This window comes from Halichoerus grypus, chromosome 14, assembly GCF_964656455.1.
Source record: "Halichoerus grypus chromosome 14, mHalGry1.hap1.1, whole genome shotgun sequence".
Classification (NCBI taxonomy): domain Eukaryota; kingdom Metazoa; phylum Chordata; class Mammalia; order Carnivora; family Phocidae; genus Halichoerus; species Halichoerus grypus.
In genome coordinates this window covers 82,219,418-82,242,845 of record NC_135725.1, presented here as the reverse complement: position 1 = coordinate 82,242,845, position 23,428 = coordinate 82,219,418, and the positions used below count along the sequence as shown (strand labels likewise).

Sequence of the window (23,428 nt, the reverse complement as noted above, 5' to 3'; positions counted from 1 at the left end):
AATATTTTATTTATTTATTTGAGAGAGCGAGAGAGCACAAGCAGGGGGAGCTGCAGAGGGAGAGGGAGAAGCAAACAGAGGGAGAGGGAGAAGCAGGCTCCCTGCTACGCAGGGGCTGGATCCCAGGACGCCGGGATCATGACCTGAGCCAAAGGTAAATGTTTAATCAAAGGAGCCACCCAGGCGCCCCCAAAGTGAATTTTGAAGGACAAAGCACCACCAGGGATGAAGAAGATCCTTGCTTCAGGGAGATGTCAGAAAAACAGAACTAAAAGCAAATGCATTCACCTAGCATTCATTTAACAGATATTTATGGGGAATCTGCCTTGCAGAGGCTTTGTTGCTGGGTGCTGGCTTGTCCCTTAAGGCAGATCACAAGCATCCTCCAGTTGGCTGGCTGTTCAACACACAAATCTGATTAAGGTAAGATTATTCACTCTGCAAACAAAAATACAAGTCACCGTAGGATCTCCATAGGATGAATTGTTCTTAAATTTGCGGAGGGGAGTTCTCATTTTTTAAAAATATTTAAATATTTTATTTTATTTATTTATTTGACAGAGAGAGGGAACACAAGCAGGGGGAGTGGGAGAGGGAGAAGCAGGCTTCCCGCAGAGCAGGGAGCCGGATGCGGGATCCTGACCCCAGGACCTGACCTGAGCAAAGGCAGACGCTTAAGGACTGAGCCACCCAGGCGCCCCAGGGGAGTTCTCACTCTTGATAGCCTGAACCAACAGCTTCTTGGGAAAATGGGCACATACACCAATTTGCAGACAATTTCAGGTGGTCGTAGGACCACAAGTTGAGGATATCTCCCTCAAATTAGGAGCCCTATTTTAGAGTGTATTGTTTTAGGGTATTTTGGATGATTCAATTTGCACAAAGCTTTCTATTAATTACTTCATGGGTGTGTATTGGACAGCTTAATAAGGACTCAATTTGAAATCATTTTAGGCTTAAAAAAAAGTTGCAAAAGTAACATGGAATTCTCCTATATTCTTCACCCAGAATAGTCAAAGGTTAACATCTTACATAACCATAGTACAATTATCAAAACTGCTGATACACTATTATTGTTAATGGACCTTATTTCATCAGTTGTCCCTTTCATGTCCTTTTTCTGTTCCAGGACCCAATTCAGAAATTCACACAGCGTTGTCGGGGACCTGGCTGCTGCTGCTTTTTTTAATGCAAGTCTGTGTGTTTTTGGGCAAAATATTTAATGTCTCTGAGTCTGTCTTAAGGGCCGCGATGTGATTAAGAACCAATAAGAAACACAGGTGGAATGGTTTCAGAAACTTCAAAGATAACCAAACAAACTTTTCTTATTATTAAAAACTAGGCACGTACAGGGTGACTTCTCGTTTAAATCAAAACAAAGCCAACCGAAGAGTACTACTGCCGTCGAGGTGTTTTGTCCCAAAGAAGGACCCGTAGCATTCCCCTCAGCCGCCGCAGGAGGCTTCCCCTAATTGGGCAGCGTGCGTCTGCCCGACCGCGGGAAGGCCGCCTCATTGGTCCGCGCAGTCGGGACTCCGGCGGCTTTTCTCTTAGTGCTCAAGGCGCCGACCCACTTCTCTTCCTCCTACCGAGCTCACCCTTCCTTCCGAAGTGTCCGGAGCTGCCAGCCGGAAAGGATCCGGACTGAGCTAGACGGGGTAACTGCACTGAGGTCAGTCGGGAAGAAGCGGCGGGCACGGAGCACGGGTGGGAGGTGATGTCTGCGCGCCCCCTCGACCCCCACGGCCGCCGCGATTTCCCTGCCCCGCCTCCTCCTCTGGTCCCACCTCCCTCAGGAGCCCCCAACGGTTCCGCGCGCCCCTCCGCCACCCTTCCGCTGGCCCCGCCCTCAGCGCCCCTCCGCGACCCCGCCTCCTCCACCAGCCCTTCCGCTTTTCCCCGCCCCAACTCCTCCCCTCAGAGGCCCCGCCCTCCCCGCCGGCCCCGCCTCCTTCAGTCCTCTCCACTGGCCCCGCCCTAGCCGCATCCTCCTCAGAGGCCCCGCCCTCACCGAGCACACCCCTGCCCAGTCTCTCTGCCCACCCTGCACCGCCCGGCCGCTCCATGCCTCTTAAGTTTGGTTCTGGTCCCCCGCGGCCCCCAGCCCCCCGTATCTGCACGTTTCTTTCGATCAGCCCTGCCTTGTGTGCCCCTTCTCTGACTACTAGGGTCTCGCATTCCCGCACCGACCCTGCCTGTCTCCGTATGTGCTTAGTGAACGCCGCGCAGGCCTTGTGCTGGACCTTGGAGGTCCCTGCTTTCGGGAACCCCTTGCCCCTTGGGGGAGCCACTTTGTAACGGAGTTTCACAGGCCCGGTGATAAGTGTTCAATGGAGGAAGCATAGTATTACGATGCTTAGGGGAGGGACTAGAGCTGGCACCCTTCCTCCTGGAAGGGCAAGCTGGCCTCTGAGGAGCTAAGCTGTACCTTTCTCCCCAAGTGCCCTTGGTTTCTTCTGATGCAGTCTTGGCTCTAACCATTGCCCTTTAAACTCTTGGGAATTAGAAAGATCTTGTCAGGGGCCCTTCTTTTAACCAAAGTTGGTAGGGCTTCCAGAGCCCATCGGTCCTCACCGTAAGTGTGCGTTAGGGGCAGTTGGAGGCAAGGGACACATGAGTGATTGATTTAAACAAAGAGTGACTCAGCATAATACTCTTGATGCTGCTTTTTGGAGTTTTTCCTGAGGATTCTTACCCAATTTTCAATTACCCAGCAGTCGTAGTTGATAGGAAAACCTAAAAGTATGTGTAGGTAAAACCTCCAGCCAGTAAGTAGATTCCTCCAAGCCCACAGGCCAGTACAGGGTATGGTGTACGGAAGACAGTGACGCACACCTTCCGCGTCTTGGAGTCAGGCACCCTGGGGTCTGATCCCAGCTCCACCATTCACTGTAAAGCTTGGCAGAGAAACTGCCCTTGTCTGAGCTTCAGTTTTACCTTCGACAAAAAGAGCGTGATTGACCCTGTCACCCGGGATGATGGTATGGATTTGTTGAGATCCTGCTTATGAAAAAAATCACTTTTCGGGTCTTGTAAATTGTAGGATCTCAGCATAAGTGAGCCCCTAGTCCGTGTCTGTCTGGTTCACACCAACAAAGAGCCTGATCCGTTGCCTCTCTTAGGCACCATGACGACCCTGGATGACAAGTTGCTGGGGGAGAAGCTGCAGTACTATTACAGCAGCAGTGAGGGTGAGGACAGCGACCACGAGGACAAGGACGGAGGCAGGGCGGCACCGGCCGGGAGTTCGACACCTGCAGATGCTGAGTTGGCAGGTGAAGGCATCTCAGTTAACACAGGTACTGGGAACCCCTGAGCTCTGGGATCGGGTTTAACAAATGTCCATTAAATATGTATCAGTTAGAAGTCTCCTGATCACTTCTAATTCCAGTCTCACTTCCAGAGAGAGCCTCGAGTCATCATGTCCCTCTGCGTGCTTCTAGCCATCTCAGTGCACAAAGCCGACAGGTGTGCACAGCGTACGTAGACTGTGAACACACACGCAGTTAACACAGACGGCCTTGCTTTTGCATCTGGCTTCTCAAATTAATAGTGGTTTGATATCACATAAGTCATAGGTATGCATATAGTACATGGTAGTATCCTATGTGGTAGTATAAACTCCTAGAAATAGCATATTAATACTTTTACATTTTCATATTTCCAAATTGTGGCAATTGAGGTGGCGCTGTTTTATACGTAACCAGCAGTATGGTTTTCCCCATACACTTGCCCTCCTGCTGTGTTATCAGAGATCTCTGGGATCTCTGCCTCCTGGTGGATGACAAATGGTAACTCATTGTAGTTTTATTTTCTATCTTTTTCGAGAGGGATGTTGAGCCTCTTGAACTTAAAGAGATATTTTCATAGCCTTTACTCATTTTTAAAAATTGGTGGTTGGTCTTTTTCTTTTTAGGCAGCTATATAGTAAGGAAACTCATCTGTGTTATGAGCTGTAACTATTTCTACCAATTTGTTGTTTGTCTTTTGACTTTATGTTCTTTTCCTGGCATAAAACTTTTATTTTTATGTGTCTGAAAGCATTATTTAATACTTTCTTACTTTTTTTTCTTACTGAAAGGGTCTTCATTCAGGATTATAAAAAGCTTCTCCCATACTTTTTCTTGGTATGTTCATGATTTCGTTCTTTCTTCCTTTCTTTTTTTTACACTTAAATATTGATTCATCTGGAATTCATTTTGGTGCAAGGTATGTGGTAGGGCTCCCTTTTTGTCTTCATATTGCTGCCCACTGGTTTCAACACCATTTAGTGAATAAACGATCTTTTTTTCTATTGCTTTGAAATGTCAGTTTTATCATGTACTGAATTCCTGTCTCTATTTGTGTCTTTAGCTGCACTTTGTAGTCTCTTGCATTGATTTGTCTTTTATTGTGCTATATCACACTGTTTTTAATTACTGTATTACAGGTTTCAGTATCTGGTGGGGCTGGTTTTCCCTCAGTACTCTTCTGTGTCACCATTTTCCCAATTTTTTTTTTAAAGTAGGCTCTGTGCCCAGTGTGGGGCTTGAACTCAAAACCCCAAGGTCAAGAGTCACATGCTCTACTGACTGAGCCAGCCAGGTGCCCCTTAACTTTTGCTTTCTTGTTTTTCCAAAACAAATTTAGGAGCATGCATACAGGGGAATGCATTAAATATATAGATTAATTTAGGGTTAATTGGCACCCTTGTGATATTGGGCCTTCCTGGTCAGGAATATGGTATTGCTTTTCCATTTAATCAGATCCTTCTTTGTGTTTCTTGGTAGAATTTTAAAGTTGTTTTTTTTTTTTAAGATTTTTATTTATTTGACAGAGACACAGCGAGAGAGGGAACACCAGCAGGCGGAGTGGGAGAGGGAGAAGCAGGCCTCCCGCTGAGCAGGGAGCCCGATGCGGGGCTTGATCCCAGGACCCCAGGATCATGACCTGAGCCAAAGGCAGATGCCTAATGACTGAGCCACCCAGGTGCCCCATCTTCATGTAGATTTTTATATTTTTTTCCTGTGGTAACAGATGACCTCCAAACCTCAGTGGCTTATGATAGTGAAGGTGTATTCCTCAAAGCTGCTTGTGTGGGTGAGCAGCAGCCTGCCTCTTCTTCATATATCGTGTCATTCTAGCGACAGGGTTGAGGGAGCAACCCCTGATTGGGACATGCCTTTTCATGACCAAGTCTAGTGAGCAAGAGAGGACTGTTAGAAACATTAATGGCTCATAAATCTTTTGCTCAGCGAAATAAGTCAATCAGAGAAAGACATGTATCATATGACCTCACTGATATGAGGAATTCTTAATCTCAGGAAACAAACTGAGGGTTGCTGGGGTGGGGGGTGGGGCGGGAGGGATGGGGTGGCTGGGTGATAGACACTGGGGAGGGTATGTGCTATGGTGAGCGCTGTGGATTGTGCAAGACTGTTGAATCACAGATCTGTACCTCTGAAACAAATAATGCAATATATGTTAAGAAAAAAAAAAGATAGCAGGAGGGGAAGAATGAAGGGGGGAAATCGGAGGGGGAGACGAACCATGAGAGATGATGGACTCTGAAAAACAAACTGAGGGTTCTAGAGGGGAGGGGGGTGGAAGGATGGGTTAGCCTAGTGATGGGTATTAAAGAGGGCACGTTCTGCATGGGGCACTGGGTGTTATGCACAAACGATGAATCATGGAACACTACATCAAAAACTAATGATGTAATGTATGGTGATTAACATAACAATAAAAAATAATTTAAAAAATTAAAAAAATCTTTTGCTCAGAATCCATTGGCCAAAGCAAGTCACATGGCCAAGCCCAACATCAGTGAGCCAGGGATGCATATACTCATCCCATAAAAGGTCCTACAAATCACATGGCAGGGATATATAGCATGGGAGCAGCGAGGCTTGGGGGTAACTTGAATAACAGAACAACCTGCCACAATCTTATAAAAATCCATACGGTATAGGGGCACCTGGGTGGCTCAGTCGTTAAGCGTCTGCCTTCGGCTCAGGTCATGATCCCAGGGTCCTGGGATGGAGCCCCACATCAGGCTCCCTGCTCCACGGGGAGTCTGCTTCTCCCTCTCCCACTCCCCCTGCTTGTGTTCCCTCTCTTACTGTGTCTCTCTCTGTCAAATAAATAAATAAAATATTAAAAAAAAAATCCAGATAATACAGAATGTATGAATGTAGAAAGAAAAAAGTAGCGGTTCTGTCTCACTAGTCCCCTTGGATCCCCCTACCTAGAGACAGCCTCTGTTAACTGTTGACATTTCCTTCTAGTCCTTTTTCTATGAACATACAAAGGTACATGTGCATAAGCAGATATCCGTACATATATATACATACACATACAATTTCTTTTCTAAAGAATGGATGACCGTCCCATGATATTGTTCTGCATTTTGCTCTTTTTTTTTTTTTTTGACCTAATATATTTGAACATCTTTCATGGCAAGAAACATATAGCTACCTCATTCTTTGTACGAGTTACCTTATTTTCCTTTGAGTAGATGAATCCCGATTTATGTAGTGCCCCTCCTGATGTCGGGCCTTAGCTCCTCCATTTAATTACGGCGAGCCACGCCGCAGCGGATGTCACTGTGTGGGGGCCACACGAGCCTGTGTGCATGTCCCCGTGCAGCCGATGGAGCAGGCTCTAGCCGGATGTGAGCTGGCCCGTAATCCTCTGCCCGCTCTTCTTGGTCACCTCCACATTCACCCCCCACTCAGGTCCAAAAGGGGTGATAAATGACTGGCGCCGCTTCAAACAGCTGGAGACAGAGCAGAGAGAAGAGCAGTGCCGGGAGATGGAAAGGCTAGTCAAGAAGCTGTCGATGACCTGCAGGTCCCATCTGGATGAAGAGGAGGAGCAACACAAGCAGAAGGACCTCCAGGAGAAGCTCAGTGGGAAGGTAATTAGCAGCCCCCGGGCTTTTCTCAGCGCAGCTTCCCGTGGGGATGTGTCTTCCGTTCAGAGTCCGGTTTGTCACGGGTTAGGTGAGGTTGGCATCTCTACCTCACAGTGCTCTCTGGGTGCAAAGCCCAGTGCAGTGCCTGGCCCATTGACAGTGCTCAGTAAACGGGAGTTTTCTGTCCTTTATTGAGGCCTTGGGCCAGGAATAACCCTCTGAGGTTGGTGGCATTATCCCTGTTTTACCGACAATGAAACAGATGCTTCGAGAGGAGAGGGGCCTTGGCTCAGGGCATGCAACCAGTAAATGCTAATAGGAAGTAGGAGTCTCAGCCAGACTTTTTTGCTCTTTCCATGATTCTGCTGTTTCACCTGAAGCCTGTTCATGAGAATTTAGCAGAACAAGGCAACACAGTAGAAGCAAATGGGCAGATATTTGCTTCTGGAAGATATTTGGGACTAGGTCCCTGACTCTCTTATTTCCCCCATATCAAAAGGACCATCTAATCCCCCCACCTGCCCTCTGCACATGGATGAATGTCTAGGAGTGCCTGAGATCATTTGGCCATGGCCCAAAGCAGCTCTTGGCTGGCAATACCAGCCAGGATCAGGGAGCACATAAGAGGATTGAGTGAGGAGTCATTTGCCTGGAGCAGGAGGAGGATTTCGGGGCAGGAGACTTTCTGACCATAATGGCTCAGAAAGAGCCACTCTGGCAGACCAAGATAGACAGGAGAGTTGGGAGCTGGGGGGAAGGATGGTGCTGGCCGTGATGCAGAAATGTCCATTCTGATCTACTGTTGTTCCCTGGCCCACCCTCTAATCGGTGCTGTACTGGGCAGAGCTAGGCTCCGTTCCAGGCCAGGAGAAGGAAGTATGTTACTTTTGTAACATAAGCTGGCTGCAGGGCAAGGTGCCCACTGCTGAGGAGGCTTCCTTATACTGAGATTAGAGCAGATGAAGCAACATATCACATGACCACATGGGGCAGTTGAGAGAAGCTGTCCGTGTCCTGCTGGGTTGTGTGCTGTGGAACAGAGCTGGAAAATGGCTCAATGCCAGAAACTGGGAAGTTAAGCAAAATATGGCACATTATGTGTAATTCTAAAAAAAAAATATTTAGAAATGCGAGGAAATATTTATGATGTAATGATGCCAAGTGGCAAAAGCAGGTTATGGCTTAATTGGTACACCCAACAGCTGCTGTTAAAAAAGCAAAAATGATTTCAGCTTGCGACTGTAATAAAAAGCAACATCCAGTTTTAGAGAGTGTATGTGACTGTGTGTGTGGGGAGCGTGCAGAGCAAGAATTGCGAGTGTTCTTTTTAAATTCCTTAATATTCTGTTGTCTTTTTACCAAAATTGACATAGTGGATAAAATAATTAATCCACTGTCAAGACTGACCAAAAGAAACACGCTCATGAAGTGATATTAACCGCCTTTTTGGATGGAGAGGCATCATAATGCAGTAGTTAAAAGATTGGGTTTTTTTAAAAAATCTAGTTTGAATCCTGGGCTCGTACCGACGTGAACTGGCGCCAGTAATCTCAAGTCCTCGGATCTCGTTTGTAAGATGAGGGCAATAAAAGTTCCCTCCCGGTGGGGTTATCGTAAGATTTCTGTGGGCTTTAATGCGTACAGAGCACTTAGCAGGGTTCCTCGCATCCCAGACGCGTGGGGTGCATACTAACTATAACCGCAGAGTCGGGTTCATGTTGCGTCTGCTCACTTTGCGGTCGTCCTGCAGATGACTCTGAAGGAGTTTGCCATGATGCATGAGGACCAAGATGACGAAGAGTTCCTCCAGCGGTACCGGAAGCAGAGAATGGAAGAGATGCGGCAGCAGCTTCACAAAGGGCCCCAGTTCAAGCAGGTTTTTGAGATCCCCAGTGGAGAAGGGTTTTTAGACATGATTGATAAAGAGCAGAAAAGCACCCTCATCATGGTCCATATTTATGAGGACGGCATTCCGGGGACCGAAGCCATGAATGGGTGCATGATTTGCCTTGCTGCCGAGTACCCAGCTGTCAAATTCTGCCGGGTGAAGAGCTCGGTTATCGGGGCCAGCAGTCGCTTCACCAGGAATGCCCTCCCTGCCCTGCTGATCTACAAGGGAGGTGAATTGATTGGCAATTTTGTTCGTGTCACTGACCAGCTGGGGGAAGATTTCTTTGCTGTGGACCTTGAAGCTTTTCTACAGGAATTTGGATTGCTCCCCGAAAAGGAAGTCTTAGTGCTGACGTCTGTGCGTAACTCTGGCACCTGTCACAGTGAGGATAGCGATTTGGAAATAGATTGAACTGCTAGTCTAATTGCATAGATTTCTCATTGTTTGGGCTGGAAGACACATGTCTGTGTATTTATTTTTGTTCCTTCCTGTGTTGTGTGGCTTTTCAGCTGTTCTTTGTAGTCCCTTTTAGTATATGTAAAGTCAAGAAATTCTTAGATTCAGTTGGAATGCTGAATCACCTTGTGGCTAGCAGTAAAGTGACTTAAAATTGTATAAACAGGAAGCCAGGCTTTTGAACTGTTTACTTAAGATTCTCCAGCATAACATCTCTGTTATTGTTTCTAGTCAATATTTACATAACATCCTAAAGACAGTGTCCTGGAAATTGTCTTCAGATGATCTCAGAGGTCTCTGCCAGGCCTGGGAGTATAATTCTATAGTTAATGTGTTCTTTGCAACATAAATTGTGTGTCTCCTTCATCAGTGATCATAAATTATACTTACTTGTAATCAGATCCATAGTCTTGGAAGGCAGTTACGTTTTTACCCTAGACCCTGTTCTCTACCAGGGTCTTGTCTAAAGGTTCCAGACAGTGTACGTTTGCCCATCAAGAGGGGTGACCTCTGCTGCTGGAGCCCGTGTCCCGCTCAAGCCTTATTCAGTCTTGAGTAGGAGGGAAGACTGATGCTGACTCCCTCCTGATGCCGGAAGGCCAGCTTGATTTAGAAGTCAGAGCTGGTTTGGAGCTAGGAAGCCTTTTTAAAGGAGGGTCTTTCAATAAGATACTCCTGCTCATTTCTTTGTCTTTCTCTTACTTAACAATGTAACTTTTTGTTTTAATGTAGCTTTTTAAAAAGCTTTCCTTTTTTTTTTTTTTGCATACTGGAAGAGTAATATCTAACAGAGGAACATTTGCCAAAATACAGAAGTGAAAATAAGAAAGTTAGAATAATATCTAATCCTATTGTCTAGGGTAAAACACTATTAATATTTTGGCATATATCCTTCCATTGTATTTCCTTTGTATATGTAGACATTTGCTTGTGTTTAAACAAAACAATGGGATCATTTTGAACATACTGTTTTATAGTATGGTCAGCTAATATAGATCAAACTTTTTTCATGTTATTAAGTAATCTACAACATTTTTAAAAATGGTCATTAATATTTCACTGTGTAGTTGGTGCTGTAATTTGCTTGGTGGTTGTCTCTTAAAAGGAAAAAGAGCAAAGACTTTTTACTACAGAAGTAATAGGTGTCTGTTGTAGAAAATGTAATTAAAATTATTAAGCTAAAAAAGAGATTTTAAAAGTCCTATAATTCCGCCAACCAAAAATTATCCGCATTATCATTTTTATAGGTATCCTTCTAGTCTTTTCTATTTGTATTCTTATTTATAATAATGATTGTCATTTGAATGTATTTCACTTGTTTTTTTACTTAAAACAGTATAATTCTAAGGTCAGGGAAAATGTAATCTGGAATTAAAAGATTAACTTTAAAAATCATTTTTGCTTTTTCTGGTTATTCAGGAGTGGACTAACTGTAGAAGGGTCTTGAAAATATCTGTTGTGGTTTGTCAGGAAGAAAGTGCATGGTTTATCTGCTTTAAAAAGCTCACTGTAGAAAGTGTAGAAGCAGCAGAGACAACTGTTGTCAATGTTCCTGTTTATTTCCCTCAGTCTTTTTTTCAGTATTTTTAATAACATTGAGAGCTTACTGGATTTAGTTTTGTGTTCTATTTTATTTAATATTATATCATAAATACTTTGACGTGTTATAAAAATTCTAAATAAATAATTTTTAATGGCTTCATAATACTCCATCATATGGATATACCATGATTTATTTGACCAGTTCCTTAATATTGGGTTTTTTGTTTTTTTTTTGAGAGAGCACACATGCATGAGTGGTGGGGGACGGGGAAAGGGAGAAAGAGAACCTTAAGCAGGCTCCACGCCCAGCACAGAGCCTGATGTGGGCCCGATCTCATGACCCTGAGATCATGATCTGAGCTGAAACCAAGAGTTGAACGCTTAACTGACTGAGCTACCCAGGCGCCCCAATATTGGGTATTTAGATTCCAGTTTTTCATTAAAACACTTAGCATCTTTGCATTTGGGGCTGTATTTTGGATTGTTCTCTTAGTATAGATTTCTAGAAGAGGAATTGTTGGGTGGATGGGCAAGAACATTTACAGAATAGATTTTTTTTTTTTAAGGTTTACTTATTTATTTGAGAGAGAGACTGCCATAGCAGGGGGAGGGGTCGAGGGAAAGAGAGAATCCCAAGCTGACTCCGCACAGAACGCAGGGCCTGATCTCAAGACCCTGAGATCACAACCCAAGCCCAAACCAAGAGCCAACCGACTGAGCTACCTAGGCGCTCCACAAAATAGTTTTTAGAAAACATCTTCTGTTCCTATTGGAAATGAAAATAGCCACCTGCAGAACCTTCACTTTGCCTTTCAAGAACAGAGATTCTAGAATAAAATGAACAGAAATGGAATGGGGAAATCCTTGAGTATTAAATCTCTTACTCAGGTATAGCAGAAATAGCACAGGCTTGGGAGTCAAGAAAGATCCGCGTTCGAATCCTGTCACTGGTGTAGCTCCTAGTGAGGTACCTAGGCTTCTTGAAGCTCAGTTTCCTCACCTCTGCAATGGGAACAGTATGCTTCATCTCTTCGGTCATAGCGGTTCTCAGCATGTGGTCCCACAGCACAGGCATCAGCCTCACTGGGAAACTTGTTCGAAATGCAGATTCTCAGGCTCCACCCCGGACCCACCGCATCAGAAATTCCGGGAGTGGCCCAGCACACTCTTTCCAAGTCCTCCAGGTGACTCTGAGGCCTGTGCAGGTGTGAGAATCACTGATGTATGGATTAAGATAATGACAGCCATGATCACAAACCAGCTTATTTGAGTTAGGGAGAGAAGGAGTTGAAACCAAACGCTCAGAGCTCTTCTCTTCCTCTTTATGTGATTCTCCTTTTTAGCCATGGCATTGAGGAAAGGAAAGAAACTGATACTTGTCTATCACAAACTATGTGCCTGTAGTATTCCAGATTTCACTTTCCTCCAGCACGAGAGTCCCACGCACAGGCTCGGTTTTCTTCCCAGTGCCTGGCACGATCATTGTTCACTCCAGGAATAGTAGGCTAACATTTACTAGCTTTGTGAACCCCTCTGTGCCTCAGTGTCCTCGTCTGTGAAATGGGGATGAGTAACATGAGTCCTTTCATATAAAATATTCAGAACACTGCCTTCAAATAAGTTTTTATCAACCCCAGTGCCCACTACTGTGCTTGACTCTTGCTAAGGATCAATAAACATTTAATAATGAACATTGTTTGCTAACTGAACATAATAAATTAAAATAAAATAAACCACTGAATACCAGGAGCCTTTCAAGGTAGGAAATAAATAGTAACTTTTCAGACATGAAGAAACCAAGACTTAGCAGGGTTAAGTGACTACTCCAGCTTATGGACAGGGCAGGGTATAAAATCTGGTCTGGATATTTCCAAAATTTATACCATTTCCAATGTCGTGTTAGTTCTGCGTGGAGAAAGCAAATGATCAAGTGACAGTAAAACAGATCAATTTAAAAAACAAAAAGTGGGGGCACCTGGGTGGCTCAGTCGGTTAAGCGTCTGACTCTTGATTTTGGCTCAGGTCATGATTTTGGGGTCCTGGGGTCCAGCCTAGCATTCGGCTCCCTGCTCAGTGGGGAGTGTGCTTGACGATTCTCTCTCTCTCTCTCCCTCTGCCCCTCCCCCTGTGCCCCCACATGAGCTCTCTCTCTCAAAGTAAATACATAAATCTTAAAAAAGATAAAAAAGAAAAAGTGGAGAGAATAGATTGGAGAAAGAAAATTAGGGAGCGAATTTAAAGAGAAAAAGGAGTTAAGCTGGGTGGAGCCCGGGTCCCCTGGTCCTGCCTGCGTTTCACATCAGAACCTCCACCCATCCGGGCTGTGGCTGTGACCCGCTGAGGGGTCCTCCCCTCCCTGCCAGGACTCCACAAAGTCCTTCCCCGCAAAGCCTGTCTGGTCTGTCCCCCCAGAACCATACTGCCCACCCATGTCCACTGCAGGTGGCAATGATCCAGAGAACAGTGAACGTGAACTCTAGCTTTCCCGGCAGCCAGCTGTGTTCCCTCAGACAAACCTCTTCCTCTCCCTAGGCCTTAGTTTCCCCATTTGTAAAATAAGAGGTAAATTATATGCTCTTTTAAGACCCGTCTGGCTCTCAACTTTGATGAATTCATGCATTTTTAAAAATCACCTTTTATTTTGAAAACTACAGGAAAATTAAAAGAATATTACAGTTAATACCTGTATACCCTTCACTTAGTTTTACCGATAACATTTTACTGCTAACTTGCTCTATCTCTGTTTTTTTGTGGAACCTTGATAAGTCTTTCCTGTCTCTTCAGGAAGAAGCAGTCACACCATTCCCGGTGCTTCTATGGGTTATGACAACATTGGTTAAGAAAAGTTTTGAGGGGGGCGCCTGGGTGGCCTAGTAGGTTAAGCATCCGACTCGTGATTTTGGCTCAGGTCATGATCTCAGGGTTGTGAGATCGAGCCCCATGTAGGGCTCCGTGCTCAGCAGGGAGTCGGCTTGAGATTCTCTCCCTCTCCCTCTACCCCTCCCCCAGCTCACACACTTTTTCTCTTTCTAAAATAAATAAATAAATCTTAAAAAAAAAAAGTTTTGAGGGCTCAATGCCGTGGCTTTGCTTTCCCACCTACCTAGTGGGATAACAGTAGTTTGCGTGACAGGCCCATGAATTAATACCAGTAAAGTACTTAGCACTTTGTTTAATACATAGGAACATCTCCGTAAGTTATCTACTGTTGTTTTCATGCTATCATTTTGTATTTAGTTTAATGAGAAACGTAAGGTTTTCCCTAAGTGTGAGTTGTGGAAATCCTGGTGGCTTGAATGAACTTGTCTCCTTTTCCTGTAGGATAACCCCATCTTCAGCATGTGTGGTTGCCCCAGTTGAATTGTAAGTATTTGTTTACACAGAATACTATGAAGTATTTGGGGACAGGGTCTGTATCTTGTCATTTCAGGTTTCTGATCTGCGTTGATGGAAGCGCATGTTGGCTGCTTAAGTGGGGAAAATCGCCAAGGCTGAAGTAGGCTGGAATTCACATTAAGGTAGAAGGTTCTCTGTTATATTGCTTTTCCAGAAATGTTACATATTTTTGGTCAGAGGTGTACTACTACCTATGCTCTCTGAGAACCAGATTACAAATTCAGATGAAACCCTCAGCCGGGCCAAAGCCAAGAGGAAATGCCAGGTCTAACTTGGTTTTGGCCACATGGTGGCAGCAGAGGAGAGGGAAAGAATAGTTTTGTTGCTGTTGGTAACCCAGCCGCAGACTTCAGATTTAGGGGCTGGAGGTGATGTCTACCACCATGTACTAGTCATTTTAGAGAATTTGTTTTTAGAAAAGAGAACCAGAAAGTATTACATGCACACCCTTTATTAATGAGTAACAGAGCAAACAAAATATTATCTGATGAATACAACATGCATGCACTTAACTTTCATATTATGGTCAGTTAAGGATGAAAAGAGGAAGGCAGGGGGCACCCACGCTAGTGAAGAGTCCCAAGCTCCCTAGTTCAGAGCACAAGCTTTGTGTTCAAATCCCAATCCTGCCGCTTATCCCCAATGACTTCTTGTCCCCTACCTGTGATGGTGCAAGTGACCAACATATATTGAGATTTACTAGATGCCAGGTCATTATTCTAAGCACTTAATTATTTACTTATTCATTTTTTAGTTTTAATTTAATTTAATTTTTTCAAAGTAAACTCTACTGCCAACGTGGGGCTCGAACTCATGACCCCAAGATCAAGAGTCACGTGCTCCACCAAATGAGCCAGCTAGGCACCCCTATTCTGAGCACTTTATATGTATTTTCTTGGATAATTCTCATAACAACCCCAGAGAGATATTATTATCCTCATTTATAGTTAAGTAATTTGCCTGAGGTCAACCAGCCAGTGAAGAATAATGTCAGGACTTAATGCCCAGGAACTCAGAGCTCAGAAGTCAGGATCTTAGTACTGTTTGGCAGGCTTGCCTCTGCACAGGCTATGATGATGTCCACCCAAAAAGGCTACTGGGAAGAGATGAGGGGTGCCTGCCCCGTGGTTGGTGTTACGGACTGAGCTAACTAAGACACTGATTCCCAGTAATTTCTATAAATTCAAGAGAGGAGAGAGAAATGGGATACCTCAAACTTATCTGGAAGGAGAGTTGGAGAGAATCACAGAATCCTCTGCCCTCTGAGGTTCATGGTAGACCTTGCTGTCCATCTTTTCCAGAATTGTGTATTTCCTACAGCCTTTGTGTTACCTCTGAACACTTCCCACTAAGCACAGCCTTTCTAAAGGCAAGGATGCTCTCTCCCTTTTAGCAGTCTCAAGCTTTATAGGATTTAGGGCCAGGATTCTGTGAGTGTGCCTTGGAGACCACCTGCACCAAATCACCTAAGGGGCTTATTTAAAATGCGGTCCCAGCCCTCACTCCTGACCCACTGATGCAGGATGTCTGGGGGTGGAGGGTAGAATATGCATTTTACATAAACAGGCCAGGTGATTCTGATGCATGGCAAATAGATTTGGAGTAAGAATGGGGTGAGGGATGGGCTTTTACTATTCCTCAAGTCAGCTCAGAGCCAGATCTCCATTCAAATACTGATTCTACTGCTTTGTAGCTTGGAGCCTTGGGCAAGTTACCTCCCTGGGCTGCAATTTCCTCATCTGTAAAATGGGGATAATAATATGTGCTGCACAGTATTTTTATGAGGATTAAATGGTCTGATGAATGCAAAGCTACCAGCACCCAGTCTGGCCTATCATTAAGTAGCTTCCTACCTTATCATTGTGGTTTCTGAGGTCTGTGGTTACCAGATTTTGTAATGTGTGTGGTGATGGTCTTGGTCATGGTTTCACCAAATGTCAGTTGTTCTGTGGTCCTTGGAGAGGAAGGGGTGGAAATGGTGTTTCTGTGTGTGTGTGGGGGGGGGTGGGGGCAGGGGGTGGGGGGGTGTCTGGCTACTTGCCCAACAAGGGGTTATTTGATTAGTTTTGCTCATCTTATTTTTCCAGCCTTTGTCAATTTCAGTTTCCCTTCCCATAAGAGAGGAGCTGACCGTGTTCCAGTGTGGTTTGAATTTGAGTGTGGGAATGAGCATAAAGTCTCCAAAGAAAGCAACCAAGAGATGAACCTGACTCTGTACAAAGAGAAAGTGGATTTGGTTGTGAGATCTGAAAGGGGGAGCCCTGACTCCTACTTCCAGGTGCTCCTAGTGCAGTGGAAAAGCGTTAACTCATACTCTCAAAGAATCCTCAGTAGATTCATGCTCAGGACAAGAGCAAACAGAGAAAGCAAGTATGCTTTGGTAGATCAATCCTTGGGACATTTTAGGGGCTGGGACATGCTGTGTTGGAGAAAAAGGCAAATATCAGAAATAACTCTGGGAGCTTCATCAGCTTGCTATTACTATGTAACACATCGTCCAAAAACTCAGTTGCTTAAATCATGCGTCATTGATTTTCACTCCTGTGTCTTTGGGACAGCTGGGTCCTGCTGATCGTGGCTGGGCTGCTCTTGCATCTATAGGTTGGATAGGGATTCGAGTTAGATGACTCTGCCCCATGTGTCCTTCATCCTCCTCTTGTGGCCACTGGGCTAACTGGACATGTTCTTCTCATGGCAATGAAAGAAACACAAGAGAACAAGCCCAATATCGTAGCTTCTTTTCATGCCTGTGTCTTGCCTCCTAATATTCTATTGACAAAGCAAGTTGCGTGCTTGAACCCGGAGTCATGGAGGGCAAAGTTATGTGGCCAAGGGCATGGGTTCAGGGATGGGTGAACTGGGGCCATTGGTATCATTGACCAGATTCCTCCGTGAATTTCCTCAACTCTCCCTTACTCCGATCTCAAGTCCTTGCTTCCTCTTGGATGCTGCTAAGGCACTTGTACCTGTCTTCTGGCTTGGATCATAATCCGTGCTACTGCTATAGCCTCAGTCACCAGGCATGTGGGACCTGTGAACTGTGTGCGTAGTCCTGGTGCCTGGTAAGTAATAGTAAGAGAGAGAGAAGACAGCAAACAAGGGCAGAAAATAGGAACCAGCGACAGGAACGAGAAAACAGGAGAAGCACATAAAAGTAAAGGGAGTGGAAGAAAGAAACTGGAAGAGATGTGAATAGGGTGAGTTAAGGGATCCTCTGAACTTGAAAAGGAAAATTACCCAGAGCAGGCCCAGGCCAGGAGGCCCCAGAAGACGGAAAGTTACTCACAATAAGCTAGAGATAACCAGAACCCTGGGAGCAAGAGATAAGCAGCCGTTTCTGCTTCTGTAAACGGGCTTCCCACCACAGGCTCCCCGCACTACGGTCCTCGCCTAAAGCAGCCCCGCCCCCCAGTTTAAACCCACCTGCCAGCAGTCAGCACAGCCCTTGGAACCTGACTGCCTGCAGTCCCCTATAAAAGCCCTATAACCCCGTTGCCTGGGGTCCGGAACTTCAAGCATGGGCTCATCTGGGTCCGCCGGCGTAAAATAAATCTGAGTTCTCCTACTTCTCCCAAGTGTCACTTGGTCTCTGGCCGGTCGGATTATTTTTCCCCAACAAACTAAGCTGCTGGCTCTCTCAGTTTCTTGGAATATTGATCTATCCCAAGTATTTTAAAGCAGCCATATCCGCATTAAGAAAGAGCCTTGTGTTCTTATTTTTCGTGTGTAGTTGCATTTTCCCGGCGGCAGCCCTTTCACGAAAGATTATATAGGCTTATAGAAATTTCCTTTGTACCCATAGAAGGAGTAATCAATTTCCCATTTATGATTGGAGGCTCTTTCACCACTGAGATCTCTCCAATTGCTGCACATTTGAAATGAAGGCTGCCTTGCTTAATGCGTGAAGGTTACATTAGAAGCAAGGGTGTAGGGCAGACTCAAATTCTTTTCTTGAAATGCAATTGTTTGTTTTTTTCTGGATAAGGTGGGTCATAGCGCTCCATGTTATTTTGAATAAACTGAAAAGTTGAAAATATTGATGCTGGGAGGGTGGGCTAGATTGATTGTGAAACGGCCGGAAGTCGTTTCAGGACAAACTCAAGAACATGGTGGGTAAGCAGCAGGTTTTCGTGTGCAGCGTAAAGACTTCCTGAAGGGGGACTGCAAACCCCTGTGAGCTACAGCAGCCTCACTGAGATAAGCATAAGCTCTTCCTGGGGAACAGCCTGGGAGCAGAAAATATAAGCATTTGCATATGCTTATTTTGCTTCAGGTATTCAAAATTGGTCTCTTTATATTTCATGTGAAAAAGATCCAGGGGAATATTCTTTAGTGGATTTAAGAACTCCTCTGCAGTCTTTCTGGAGATGGGGGAAAGATTGATCCTCTTGTCTTCAGGTCAATGTTAGCTGCTAGGTCTACCCAAAGTAAAGCAAGGGTAGGAGTGGGTTGGGGATGGGGCCCAGGGTCCCACATGCCTGGTGACTGAGGCTATTTACATGCCCACCATTCCCTTCTCTTGCCTGTCCTACTGGGGGTCTGGAAGTGGAAGACCCTTCTAGGGTGTGACCAGCTCTTTGGGATGACCAGGGCAGGGCTGGTGGCCCAGAAGAAGGAAGTATTGGTAATCTCCCAAACCCCACTGCGTCCCTCTCCCCTTATGCAGCAACATCACCTGGAAGAAGATCAGAAGACAGACAAAGCAAAACATATCACATACATATTCTCTGTGCCAGGTTCTAGAGACACCGAGAGAACTCAGACAAGGTCCCTCATGTCAGCTCATAGGGTGAGTCAAGGTCCCTCAGGACACACCCTATTCCCTAGGTTAGGGCTGATGGTGCAGGTGTGGAATGGTTGATGAGCATCATGACCAATACCTTTGTGAAACTTCAGAGAAGGCAGAGGGAGGAAGTGGGTCGTGAAGCAAGGGACAGGCTATTGGTAGAGTAGCGAAGATCGGGCATCACAGCACGAGCAGATGATCTGGGGAGCGGGTGGGAGGAAGAGGGACCAGGAAAGAGTGGCCTCAGTGTCATCATAGGGCCGAGCTATGGGGTCTGATGGGCTGAGCAAGGAAGCCTGAAGTGTGTGAACTTGGGCAGGTCCCTTAACCACTCTGGGCCTCATTTCCCCAGTTTATCAAATGAAGGGATTGGATTAGATCGAGGGCCCCTCGGGGAGGTGGAGGAGAAGCATCAAGGAGGTAGAGAAGGTGTCTTTGACTCTCACCTCACCTAGACTGTGCTGCTTTTAACCCCCTTCAGTTTTATAGATGTTTCTGTGTACGTTTATTAGAAAAAAAGTGTTCTTAAAAATTTTGTTTTTGTTTTGTTTTGCTAAAACTGCTAAAGATCTTTAAGCTCCCTTTTATTTTATTTTATTTATTTTTATTTATTTAGATCTAAACAGCAAAGTGTAGCAGTTCCAGGACCAGGTGGTGGCAGGCTTGTGAGTGGGAGCTGGAAAAGCCCGTGGATAAGCCAGGATTGCTACAGCCTTCCCCCTCCCTGGAAGGGAAAGAGCCTGAAGGGAGAAGTGGAGGGGGGGTGGGGTGGGTGTGGATTTCTTGGAGAGATGTGGACATTAAAAAAAATAAATCTATTTAAAAATTGGGCATATCATGAAGACTTTCAGACCCCAAATGTGTCCTCACCTGAGCCAGTGCACCTGCCCCGGTCTGGGATTTCTTCTTGCAAGTTCTTCCACTGAGACCCCCAAACCTGGGGTCTAGATTCTGTGGGGCCCTGTTAAAATGCACCTGAGCAACTCCAGCAGCAGAAGGGCTTGTTCTGGTTCTGCGAGCAACTAGCCTGCCATCTTGGAGACTCAGAGTCCACATTCGTAAACTGGCCATAAGAATACCCTAGCTTTGTGCGGGTAAAAGCAAATGAAGTGCTGGCACATGATAAAGACTTAAAAACTACCTCTTCCACCTGTCCCTAATGCCTGTAGCCCATCCCTTCTTTCCTGCTTTGCTTCATTTCATGAACTTATGGTGCATGCCCAGTGCATGCACCTTCTACAGAATTCCTGGTGTAGCCAAACAGGTGGTGTCCTAGTAAACAAGTACAAGAACAAACAGTTTAAAATATGGACAGCTTCTAAATGCTTATTAGCATAAAAATACAATCATTTATTCATCTCAGATGTCCAGAGTGCCTCCTGCCTGTCAAACTGGGTGCACTGGGAAAGGTCAACCCCTTGACGCATGGGTATGTGAACTTTTATCCGTGTCCCAGACAGTTGAGAAGTCAACTATTTGGGAATACATGGGATGTGATAGAAAATAAGGTGCCAGTCCCCCCAAAGCAAGGCTTGGGGATTTGCCCCCTCCCTTACAGTTTTAGGTGGTAAATAAATGGTAGCATGCTCCCTAAATGCCTGGGAGTGAGTGTTGGAAGAAGGAATGATGAGGCAGAAAGGGCCCAGGGTTTGCCACCTAAAAATTATGTAAACTTGGACAAGTCAGTTCTCGTTTTTGAACCCAGTTTCCTCGTCTATGAAACTGGATCATAATATCTGCTCCCCTGGTTTTTGTGGGAATAACGTAAGATCAGGCAAGGCTCTGCTTCATAGTGGGTGCTTGGAAAGTGATCGATAGCTATTATGATTTTGGAAAAAGCACAGAACAGATGATCACATTCATGAATTGTCCCTGTGGGTGATGCAGACTGTCCTCGTTGGGGTCTAGGGCTTAGGAGTCAGCAATGGAGATCCTTCGTCCAGTGAAAAGGGCTCAGAGTGCGCCCTGCACATCGCGGTTCCGGAGGCTGTAGATGACAGGGTTTAGCATGGGGGTGACTACGGTGTACATGACAGTGGCCACACGGCCCCACGCTGCCTCATACCGGGATGTGGGCTGGAAGTAGACTGCGATGACTGTCCCGTAGAAGAGGCCGACCACTGCCAGGTGGGAGCCACAGGTGGATACAGCCTGGAGCCTCCCAGATGCTGAGGGCAGCCCGAGCACCGCAGCTGCGATGGCCCCATAGGAGGCCAGAATGAGCAGGAAGGGAGTGACCACCACTGCAGCGCCCTCAGTGAAGATGAGCAGCTGGATGTGGCGGGTGTCAGAGCAGGAGAGCTTTAAGAGAGGCTGGTGGTCACAGAAGAAGTGGGGCACTTGGTGGGAGGCACAGAAGGACAGGTGGGCCATAAGCAGGATATGCAGGAGGGAGTGGAGGTGGGACACCAGCCATGCGGTCCCCACCAGGGCTGTGCACACGGCCTGGGACATCCTTGTGGCATAGTGGAGAGGGTGTCGGATGGCCACGTAGCGGTCATAGGCCATGGCGGCCAGGAGACAGCTATCAGTTACACCTAGGGCAAAGAAGAAGTACATCTGGGTCAGGCAGCCAGCTAGGGAGATGGAGCGGTTGTGGGCCAGCAAGTTGGCCAACATCTTGGGGACAGTGACGGAGGTAAAGCAGAGGTCAGCAAAAGACAGATGGGCCAGCAGGAAGTACATGGGTATGTGCAGGGCTGGACTGGCCCGGATGGCGGCCACAATGAGTCCATTACCCAGGATGCCTGCCACATACAGGCCCAAGAATAGCATGAAGAGAGGCCGCCGCTGTCCAGGACTTGTTGTCAGTCCCAAAAGGATGAATGGGCCTCCCTCTGAAGACTCATTGGCAGCATCCATGGCTGGGCTGGTTTTCCCCTAGAACCGCAGGGGTTCTTTCTACTCCTGGGTCGTTTCCCCAGTGTCTAAGGAGAAGGGTGAAGGGCGACTACATTTCTCAAGGCTTCCTAGCAATGGGGAAAATCATGGGTTTGGAGTCAGACAGCCCTGTTTTACACACAGGTGTGACTGTGGGCAAGTCATGTTACCGCCCCGAACCTTCTTCCTTTCTGGCTTTAGGTTTCCCATCTGTAAGAGGAGGGAGCTGAACTAGGTGATCTTCTAGGCCACTTCCAGCTTGGATACTTTGTGACTTTAAACAAGGACAGAACAAAAGATGTTGTCCAGGATAGAGAGTGGAGCAGGAGGAAAAGACCGAGAGAGGATCAATACAGCAGGCAAGAGCTCTGACCCCAGGCACTTATTTCAGCAAAGTAAGAATGGGGGGAAACAGAACAAAACAAGATGGGAGGGAGGAACACATGAAAAATAAAAATCCCAAATCTGAATGCCACATATTCATATAGAAATATAACTCCCAACGCCTAGACCCAGAACCCCGAGGATAAAGAGAAAAACCCCATACCTCAGGAGGGCATAGAGCACAGGGATCTAATGATATTCCGATAACCAGACTGCCTTCAAGTGTTTCATTGGCAGCAGATGATAGAACACAGTCGAGCACTATCTTCAGATTCTGAAGGAAAAAAAATATTTTGAACTTTGAATTCAATATTAAACCAAAATAATAATCAAGTGTGAGAGAAGAATAAAGATATTTTCAGACTTGCCAAAAAAACAAAAAAAAAGAACAAAAGAATCTGGATGATTCCCCACATACCTGGAGAACTTTCCCCCTGAAATCAAGCACTTTTTGAGAATCAAGCTAATGCCCAACCCTTTGTGAGAAACTTGCACAGACAGACAGATGCACCTGCCAGATGGCAACTTGTTTTGACGTCTCCCATTTTCCCCCCATCTGAATCTCATTGCAGAAATCTTGAACAGTTCTTTAAGGGAGAGTCTTAACAGGAGAGGGGTTTTAGGACACAGGTTTAGTGGAGGCCTTGCTGAGACCATCCGTGCAGGGGAATGATCTCCTAATTTCTTCCTGTGTCCTTCTCTATTAAAAATAAATAAAAAAATAAATAAAATAAAGGCCCTCCCTACCCTAGTGTCTTCCTTTTTTTCCTCCATTGGGTAAGAAGAATGTTCTAGCTTTGGCTCCCTGTAGAGCATTTTCTCGAAGTCCCAATCATGTGCCACCTTCCAGGAGGATGAGTGGATGGACAGTAGGATGGGGGGTGGGGGTCAAGCTCTTTATAAAGTGGCTTTTAAAAACTAGACCTGTTCTGACCTGTGTCTACATTGGTCCCAATGAACATTAAAATGCACTGAAATGTTTGTAGAACATCCATTTATAATCACAGACACACCCGTGCAGGCTTACAGACACGCGCAGACACAGGCTGGTCTCTGCAAATACACGGGCACCATCCGTCACATACGGAGATGTGGACCCAGCACACGCGTCACATGTAAGCCGACAAGTCAAACCACAAGACCCATGGACTCAGATCATCATACACACAAATAGATGGTCAAATACAATCACGAAATA

General features: G+C 45.8%; 2 protein-coding genes across 2 annotated transcripts; one reads left to right on the top strand and one right to left on the bottom strand.

Moving 5' to 3' along the window:
- Positions 1–1,469: 1,469 nt before the first annotated feature.
- PDCL (phosducin like) lies at positions 1,470–10,637 on the top strand. The gene is made up of 4 exons (XM_036107855.2): positions 1,470–1,672; positions 3,123–3,299; positions 6,717–6,898; positions 8,646–10,637. The coding sequence occupies exons 2-4, from the start codon at positions 3,128–3,130 to the stop codon at positions 9,195–9,197; spliced, it is 906 nt and encodes a 301-aa protein (XP_035963748.1). The 5' UTR covers positions 1,470–1,672; positions 3,123–3,127; the 3' UTR covers positions 9,198–10,637.
- A 10,282-nt stretch (positions 10,638–20,919) lies between these two features.
- LOC118545525 (olfactory receptor 1K1) lies at positions 20,920–21,828 on the bottom strand. Its single transcript, XM_036107854.2, has one exon. The coding sequence runs from the start codon at positions 21,826–21,828 to the stop codon at positions 20,920–20,922; it is 909 nt and encodes a 302-aa protein (XP_035963747.2).
- Between the last annotated feature and the right edge of the window lie 1,600 nt (positions 21,829–23,428).